This window comes from Pyrus communis, chromosome 11 (assembly GCF_041283825.1).
Source record: "Pyrus communis isolate YQ-2024b chromosome 11, ASM4128382v1, whole genome shotgun sequence".
In the NCBI taxonomy this organism is placed as follows: Eukaryota; Viridiplantae; Streptophyta; class Magnoliopsida; order Rosales; family Rosaceae; genus Pyrus; species Pyrus communis.
Window position 1 is genome coordinate 27,369,785 of NC_142575.1, and position 9,912 is coordinate 27,379,696.

The following is a 9,912-nucleotide window of genomic DNA, read 5'->3' on the forward strand; positions in this document are numbered from 1 at the left end:
ATAAGATCACGTGTATAAAATAATATTTGTATTCATGAGTGATGGACACTTGATCTTATACTGGAATGTGATTTCGCCAATGTCCGGTAGAGTGTTGATCTTTTATTAAACTGGTACTGATATTCCACATATAACCAATTTTCCAATATGAATTATATATGTCTCACAGCAACAACCAAGTGGGGGACTGGTATATGAACCTAACCAACCTTACGAATGCCTTCACTAAGATCTCTATCAGATAAGAAATATAGGTAAAAAGTTCAAATGGAGAATGATTTCCGGTAGTGGTGGCAAATTAACTCATTTGGTTGTTAATGAGTACCTATTAAGACCTATCTTAGTTTGGTTTCACCTTACACCATCATCACAATTGCCAATCTCACCTTTATATTATGATGATATCAAATTAAACGTCTTAAAGGGTACCCATTAACAACACAATAGATTAATATGCTATCTTTAATCTCCGGTCATAATCTATGCGCGCACTTTCAATTACTTTCTCCAATATTGAACTGGACTGAAGTGATCAACTTTTCACTAAAACGCTACTTAATTAACAACGAACTGCTAATGCTCTTTCTTAATTGAAATCATACAGTAGTACGGTCGTTAATTATACATCACATCATAACCTTCACTCTAAAGCAATTAATCCAACAGCACCAGTGTGAGTGAGAGTTAGGCTTCCTCAAAGTCTTTGTTAGTCGCCACATTTGACTAATCTATTGACAATACTTAGTCCACTGCGTACCACCATGTTTCCCCAAAGTTTTTGTGTTGGGGTTTTAATATATATAAAATTAATTTACAATATGAGAGGTGGTTTATAAGCAGCAACGTTCACTTTTTTATGTGGGATTCATAATTTCGTACAGTTTAGGAGAGTGCGTAGGTTCAAAATAAGGGGGAGTGAGTTAGGGTTTTGATCTCACAATTAGCTTATAAGTGATCGAATTGTCTATTAAGTGTCCTTAAAATAATGAACGAAACATTTTTGAATTATTAAAAGGGTTTTGACAATATTTGGCAGAAAAGTTAGAAGTGTTTTTAGGTTACAAAAAGTACTTGAAGTTTCTGAAAAAAGAAAAAAAACAGCTGCTATGTTAATCTTTCAAGAATCACTTGCAATTCGATAAAGTGCTTTTACCATAAAAACGCTTATGATCCAAAGTGCCAATTAGGGAAGGCGTAGCTTGTGGAGAATGTGAGGTCATCTCTAACCGAAATGGCTAAATATAGACCGATCTAAAATTATAGTCATACAAAAAATTATTTTTAAATGGACAGTGTCAAGCCATACTGATACAACATCTCCAACCGAGGAGCTAAACATAGCCCCCTTAATAATTTATTAGTTCTAAGCTTATACTTTAAATTCATTAGTTAATTTAATTAAATTACCGATTGATGTTTTTAAATCTAATCGTCTAATTTGAATCAATTGTTGCAACTAGGGAGTTGGGCCCTAAAAAAGGGCTAAGAGGGAGGCTACATTTTGTAACCCTAATGCTCCTTAGGCCAAATAAATCTCTGGTGGGCTTCATAGAGTTATAACCCAACCATCGGTTGGAAATGAGTTTTTAAGCAAATCATGCTATTTTTTAGCTTTTGGACCTCTATAACCCAACCTGAGGATATAAGATTTTAATTATTATAAAGTACGTATAACCCCGCTTCAGACTTGTTGGAAAATAAAAAGGAAAGTATTTTAGGGATATGATTTAATTAGTGATTTTATATGATTTATTTATGTTTGATATGATTTGATTTAGTCTAGGTTTCCTTGTCTTGTTGACAAATGATTGTTTTGATTTATTTCCTATTATTGCTCCTATATAATCTTATAAATACATCCTTATGGAGAAGAATAAAGAATTGAAGTAGTATTTGAGAATTGTGAGAATGTAGAGAATTCTAAATTTACCCTAAACGCTTTATTTTCAACTTGGTATCATAGCAGAGTTCGATTCTTGGTTGATTAACTTTGCGGTTGGTGTTTCCCCGTGGGTGTATGAAGCTAATTTTCTTTGTGCACCCACATGCCATGAACCTGAGGGTGAATATTGTCTACAACTGTTAGAAGAAGTTAAATTTATGTTGCTATGAAGAAGAATAAAGGGAAGAAAAGTGTGTGGTTTCAATGCCTTGGAGGAAAGTGATTAGAAGAAGAAAACAAATTTGTTAGGGTTGGATACGTTTCCGATCATGAAGGCCTTTGGGTTTTGTTTTATTTTTAATTTAGTTTGATTATGAGTTTGAGAAAGAAAAAAAAAACAACAGGAATGAAAAAAGAGATTTGGTGGTTGGGGCTTTCGAAAAAAGATGTTAATTCCAATGAGGCTTTCAAAAAGATTAGCGTTAGTTCCAATTGGCTTTCGAAAAGAGGTGTTAGTTCCAAGGATTATGATTTGTTCTTCGGCCTTTCAAAAAGATACGTTTGTTCTAGTTGGGCTTTCGAAAAGATCGACGCTAGTTCCAACTAGGCACTCGAAAAGAAGTGGGACGGATTGTGATTTGCTGATCTTTCGAAAAAATTGGCATTCGAGTTCAGCGTATCAATGAAGACTTCCTTCTTGGCAAACTCATGATTTCACATCATGAGTTTGAGGAGGGGGTGTTGGAAAATAAAAAGGAATGTATTTTAGGGATATGATTTAATTAGTGATTTTATATGATTTAATTAGGTTTGATATGATTTGATTTAGTCTAGGTTTCCTTGTCTTGTTGACAAATGATTGTTTTGATTTATTCCCTAGTATTACTCCTATATAATCTTATAAATATCTCCTTATGGAGAAGAATAAAGAATTGAAGTAGTATTTGAGAATTGTGAGATTGTAGAGAATTCTAGATTTACCCTAAACGCTTTATTTTCAACATGCCATGTGCTGCTTCGCCATTTGCATTCTCAACATAATTAATCAAAATAGGTTTTTTTTTATTAATCCAAAATGGTCTTTGAGATTAACATGATTCCTCATTTTAGTCACTGAGATTTAAAGTCCATAGAACTGGTCCCTAAGATTGTACATTAAATTGGGCGTACTTTTGTCAAATCAACTCCTCCCCTTGAACCGATGGTTTTCTTCAATTTAATCAGAATTTTTACAGAATAACCAAAATGATTGATGGTAGACAATCTTAAGGACTACTTCTATTGATTTTAAATCTCAGAGATTAAAATGAAGAGTTATGACAATCTCAAAAAACATTTTAACTAAAAAGCCGTCAAAATAAAATCAGATTAACGTAAAACATGTGTCAATCCATGCATAATATACAAATGGTAGTTGAACAGTTCTAGCCAACCTATACCAAATCCACTGCAAGGGCAACTAAGACTTGTATGTGAACACCTTGCGCCAGCTTCACGTGTATATAGTACTAGAGCGTAAACTTTAAACACCCACCTTGCTTCGTGTCAAAATATCTATGCACGAGCTTGTGTTTCTGCATTATCTAATAAACAGCCCTTATACATAGATTATTGATTGTGATTATCTTCTACTTGGTTTTCTACTTTCAGTTGATACCATGGAATATTATATTATTGTTATTCTTACCAATCACATACTTTGGAATTGCGGTTCTACTTGTCTTTTTCCTAAATGGTTTTATATTTCGACTCCAAGTATTCTTATATTATTATTTTAATACCTCGTTTTGCATTCATACATAGTATAATACTTTGCGAAGTCATACTTGTTTTATGGCGAATGATTACTTATACTTTTGAAAAGGAAAGGTTTTATAAATCTTTATTTTTGCCCGCTAAACCTTTTGTTTTGCGACCCTCTAGAATTTAGTAGGCTTTGGAGCTTTGACGTTGAGACACGTGGCATAATCTTCTCTCTTCAATGTAAGGACTTCCTAGAAATTTGTAACTCACATCTTCAGGTGTGTTACATTAGTTCACTTCCGATAGCTATATTTAATTATATGCTATGGTCCATCACACTCACTGGATTGGCCTGCACGCTTAGTACTTTTCTACATCACCTTCAATTATGTTTTCGACCTTCTACGAGTGTCGGCCAGCACACTTCGATTCGGATATTCACATAGATTATTTGGATCAGCGTGTGTCAAAAAGTATAATGAATGAAGAAGAAAGTGTAATGAGGGAAAAACGAAGGAAGAAGAGTGGACGTAGGTTGGTGAGAGCAATAAATGATAACAGTATATGAAATAAAAACGTGGGCTAAGTACATATTTCAATTTCAACCAGTCAATATGTGGCAATTTCTTGATGAAGAGCTAAAGCTTCATTCTTCACACTTATGGCTTTAATACAATTATATCCCAAGCATATATAATCTTGGCCGTCTATCGACTTGTTCCCGTTAAGCAACTCCATCCCTTAAAAATGAGCTAGCCCATAATTCATTTAATCTACCCAAATAAATAGTAATTTACCCCAATGAACAGTAATTGGCCAAATGTATCTCCATCTCTAAAAAATGAGCTGGCTCAAAGTCTAGTCAATTCGTATTAAAATATTATTAATTTTTTGCACACAAAAGTATATGAAAGCTTTGGTTCAAAGTGTTGAAAATATTGAAATGTGATGTAAGGTGGAAGATGATGGTTAGGTATTTATAGAAAAATAATAATAAATTTTTGTCTTATTTTTTCTGTATTTTTAAACAATTTTTTAATAATTTTTATTAAGTTAATTAATCTAGATCGTTGTATTTGAAAAAGATTGAAATTCAGCTACCCAAAATTGGACATGTGGCCAACGGTAAGAATTCTTACATTTTTTTTATGTTTTTTGGCCAAAAATCCTGGACCGTTGATCTAGGAATCGGATGGCCCATATGTTGCCACGTCACTAGCCGTTGGGTTTGAAATTCAAATTTTTTTTACCGTTGGAAATCCAACGATTCAGAAAACTAGCTGTTAGAAATCCAACGGCCAAAGATGCGCCACGTGGCCCATGACCCGCACCCCTTTAGTGCGCCTGCAACGCGGGGCCCGCAGTCTGTTACTTGTTGGGAATACGCGCCTACACGCATGTGTTTCCCACGCGCCTGACGCAAAAAAAAAAAATCAGGCATTCGATGATGTCATGCTGATGCCAGCATGATGTCAAATAGGTCGGTTCTTCACTCAGTCCATTTCGGGTCGACCTACAAACTGGGGTGAACTTTGGATTGGCCTATTTTTAGGGATGAAGGGGTTTTTTTGGGTGCCAGCCTATATTTTAGGCTTTGGATCTACCTCTTAAAGAGGGTTGGAGTTGCTCTAACCCAATCCTATTTTCCTCTCAGAGGTCTCTCAGCTGTCTACTTTACGACTGTGAGAAGAGCCGCTTCTTTCTTGCTTGGTAATGGGGGCTTCCATTCACGGACGCCATCAAGAGTGCTCTCTAACCGTACGTGGTTTCACTCTCAGCAGTAGCGGAGTCAAAAACTTCGAAGTAGCAGGGACCAAACACTGGCCATCCAAAACTTATGAAACAAATTATTTTTCTTACGCACAATATGTATACAATTGATACACAAGACCCCAATTAATGTTGGCATCTTTAACTGGGGATGAAATGTCCTTTTGTATATCAATATCTATAAGTTAATTTTCGATATCTAACGCTGATTTGATGATGACATCGATTTCATCAACCGTCAGTATATGCAATGAAATAATGAAGAAATTTTTTATTGTGATTGAAATACGGTAAGTAGTGTTTTCATATAAGTGATGGAAAATTGTATTTTTAAAGTTATTAACTTTTTAACATATATATCTCATCATTTGTATACTAATACATAATGTACCACCTCGTGTTTCGGTCATATTGAAAAATCTCTAAAAAATGTGGTCCAAAACTTAAAGATTCGGTGAAACTATTTAACATGGTTAATAACACTATAATTGTACTTTCATACAATGATATATTTATTTACTCTATAAGAAAATTTGACAAGCTGTACAATATGTTTGTCTATAAATTAATATTAAATTCGACATCCACTGAAAATAAACTTAAAATGTAATGGATAAATATGTATATGGTATTTATATAAGAGTATTCTTCTTCACTTGTAAATAAGAGGTTTTAAATTCAATTCTTGTCAAAAATAAATTTAAATAATATTATTGCTAGTCTCGTGAAAATCAGCCATTCTCTCACCTCTCATTGCAGATAATATCCATTAGAGTAGAGTTTTCATTTGATCAATGACTCAATATCCATTTAGTAGCCCACCCTCAAATCAAGAAGGAAAACGGTGCAGTGTGCTTGAAAAGTGTTTTTTTAGTACATCGATTTTTTTTATATTAGAGATAATAAAAGTTGGCTATGCCACATAATAAATAGCCTAATTTGATATCAAATTTCTTATTCACAATACTCGAATTTAAGAACTTTCACTTTCAAATAAAGAAGAATTCAATCTGACAGTAATACTAGCCGAAAAGTTAAAAAGTAATGTTTTTAAAATGTAGTCGTCTTCTTCCTAGTCAAGATCCGTACAGAATCAGTGTTCTGTCAAAAATTTGCAGGGGCCATGGCCATGTGTCATGGACTGCACAAAAGAATTGTGCTACCATGACACTTAGGAGTGTTATATATAAGGTTTGTCAGCGTAGGGGCAAAGTCCCGAGGAATCAAATTATGCGAGAGATTATAAGTAATTTTATGATTAAACAGAATCTCAACTTTTTCAAAGTAGTAGAGTAAGTTGACTCGCATATAAAGTCTAACGATTATATGTACTCCACTTCCCTATATTTGTCTGGTTCACAACTTAAACTTAAAAATTTGTCACACATGAATAGACGTGTGAGAATAACAAATTCTCACATGGAAAAGTGACTAAATCATACAAGGACTTATGAGTAATTGAATTACATTTTATATTATCAATTAGTTTTATAATGAAACCTTAACTTCTTCGCATTTAACCGTGCAGCCAATTCCTATCCCCACTTCAAGCTCAGGGTCAGCTTTTAAGCTTAGCATACTTTCTGTCCATTAGGTTTCAAATTATACATTAGTTTTTCATTAATTATATCGTGGTCTACCGTGTCATAATAGTGAAGAAATATACCACATGATAAACACTTGTCACATAACGTTACGATTTTATTTAACTTATATTACCCATATTTATTTTTCATTCATACATTAAAACATGTGACATATGAATCATGTCATTTATTTGAATTAAACATATAATTTAGATACTCATAAAAAGTATTAATAGAGTACAGTATTCTAGATTTTCGATTTGATTTATTGAACTTTTGTGTACTCTACTTTAATTTATTTCTGTTGTAAGAGCACCCCAACATTTTCCTAACCAAACTATCTCCACACGCCTACCCCTGTCCTTATCTTATAAATACTCCTCTCTGGTACTTTCGTACCCATTTCACACCACCTTCACCACAAGAGTTCTAAAAGGTTCTGCCTCTTTTAGCTCATCCCTCCTCCGCCTCCTCAGCCTCCTCCGCCTCTCAACCATTCTCACTTAACTTGTATTTGCATGGCAGTGAGCTTCTTGAGGTACGAGGTATCCGACCTCTGTCTAGCCAAGCCGGCCCTGAGGTCCCTCTCTGCCTCCGCCACCGTCGCCGATGCCTTGGAGGCCCTGAAGACCTCTGACGACAACTTCATCAGCGTCTGGGACTGCAACCACTCCAAACCCAAGTCCCTAGACGGCGTTGGTGGTGGTGGTGGCGGCCAGCTCTGCCGCTGCGTTGGCAAGGTCTGCATGGTTGATGTCATCTGCTATCTCAGCAAAGATGACAGCTTGACGTCTCCATCCGCCGCTCTCAAGGCACCTGTCTCTGAGATTTTAACCAAAGTTCCTGGCCATGTTATGCACGTGGAACCTTCCTGCAGGTACTGAAAACCAAAACCCATGTCTTGAAATTTCTTATATTTCTCAATTTATTTGGGTTTGATTTGCGTTTTGTGATGAACTTGGCATTGGATTTTCTTTATTTTTCAGTTTTGTTTGAGTAATTGACAAATTGGAGCCAAAGTTTGGTTAAATTTCACTTCTTGACAAACCCATCGACAGAGTGTTCTAATTATTTTTTAAAAAAAAATCCCAGATCAGATAAATTTTTCATCTGAATTTTGTTTGTTACTGTGAATTAGCGACCAATTTACCCAAATACTTAAATCTTTTTACTTTACTCTTTATTTTCAGCCTGCAAGCAGCCATTGATTTGATCCTCGAGGGAGTCCAGAACTTGGTGGTCCCAATCAGAACCAGAAGCAATTCGAGAAGAAAACAGCACCCAAAACCCATCTCCGCCACCTCCGCCACCACTATCCACAACGGCCAAGAGTTCTGCTGGCTAACACATGAAGATGTGATCAGATTCCTCCTCAGCTCAATTGGGCTCTTCTCCCCTCTGCCAGCCATGTCCATAGACTCCCTTGGCATCATCAGCACCGACATCCTTGCCATCAACTACCACTCCTCCGCCAGCTCCGCACTCCAGCTCATATCCCGCTCTCTCTCCCAGCAGACCTCGGTGGCGGTTGTCGACACCGATGGGGTCCTTATTGGAGAGATCTCACCCTTCACCCTTGCCTGCTGTGATGAGTCAGTGGCTGCCGCCATCACCACCCTCTCAGCAGGGGACCTCATGTCCTATATTGACTGTGGTGGGCCCCCTGAGCACCTGGTAAAAACTGTGATGCAGAGGTTGAAGGAGAGGAAGCTGCAGGGGGTGCTGGAGAATTACTCTCTGAGCTCATCAAGTAGCTATGCACATGCATTGATGATGACATCATCTTCTTCATCCGACGAGGAGTCATCGGGGTCTCCGAACACGGCTCTGCGGCCGACTAGGTCCGGGAGGTACACCCGGTCGAGCAGCTACTCGGCGAGAATGGTAAGGAGGGCGGAGGCCATTGTCTGCCACCCGAAAAGCTCACTGGTTGCTGTGATGATTCAGGCAATTGCTCACAGAGTAAACTATGTGTGGGTTATTGAGGATGATTGTAGCTTGGTGGGAATTGTCACTTTTTCTGGGATGCTGGAAGTTTTCAGAGAACATTTGGAAACCATGGGTTAGAAAGTAGGAAGGGCCTGCCTCCGCCCGGCCCCTGACATTGTATCATTGGATCAAGACGTCACGGATCATTGGAGATCTGAAGGATGCAGGGGGGTGTATTTTCTAGAAATGTTTTCTGGGAGGAGTTTGTAAGTGTACAAGTTTTGGTTTTGATCATAAAATGAGGTCGGAATGAATAAAACCATGGGGTAAAAAAAACTATGGAAAAAAAAAAAAAATTGAGGTAGTGATGTGAATAGGAGGGGGAATCTTGTGCTCTGAATTTCAAAGTTTGGTTTTGTAATGTTTTTGGCACTCGGAGTTTGTATGATATCTGAAATGTGATCTTTTCTTCTTTTTACAATTTGAAGTTGGAAATTGCCTCTTTTGGCATTGGCATGGAGTTTTGCAATTTTCATTTTTTACAAATAATATTTCACGTTAGAGAGAGATTCGAATTCGAATGTAATTGAGAACACAAGCACCCAACTTTAGTCTACTAAAACTTGAACGTAGAGTGAGAACACAGTCATACTACGTAGTAGAGTGAGAACACAGTCATACTACGTAGTAACTCGATTCAAAATATGTGTCAAAAGTACATGTTCTCGAACCCTAAACCCTAAATATACATTTAGTTGATGGTAATGATTTGTCAAACTAATAAGAAGACAAGTCATATCCGCACTACGCATACTGACGTCATGGCATGTTCACCTCAAGATATTATTTATTTATTTCTCACTGTCGCTTTTTAAGTACCATTTCTGTATGCATTTACATGTATACCAACATAGCAACACAAAAGCAACCATGAAATTATCAGTTTTTATGCTCTTTTATTTATTTATCGACCAAAACCAAAAACTTTTCGATTTGCCACAA

At 36.5% G+C, this 9,912-nt stretch overlaps 1 protein-coding gene across 1 annotated transcript; it reads left to right on the forward strand.

Moving 5' to 3' along the window:
* The first annotated feature begins 7,291 nt into the window (after window positions 1–7,291).
* On the forward strand, window positions 7,292–9,391 carry LOC137743354 (CBS domain-containing protein CBSX5). Its single transcript, XM_068483235.2, has 2 exons — window positions 7,292–7,858; window positions 8,172–9,391. Exons 1-2 carry the CDS (start codon window positions 7,500–7,502, stop codon window positions 9,046–9,048), a joined length of 1,236 nt encoding a protein of 411 aa, XP_068339336.2. The 5' UTR covers window positions 7,292–7,499; the 3' UTR covers window positions 9,049–9,391.
* Window positions 9,392–9,912: the final 521 nt, after the last annotated feature.

What these genes read in the sequence shown, in the direction of transcription:
- LOC137743354 (XM_068483235.2), top strand. Translation starts at nt 7,500, where the DNA reads ATGGCAGTGAGCTTCTTGAGGTACGAGGTATCCGACCTCTGTCTAGCC. An exon ending in CACGTGGAACCTTCCTGCAG is followed by an intron (nt 7,859 to 8,171) that starts GTACTGAAAACC and finishes CTTTATTTTCAG; the next exon opens with CCTGCAAGCAGCCATTGATT.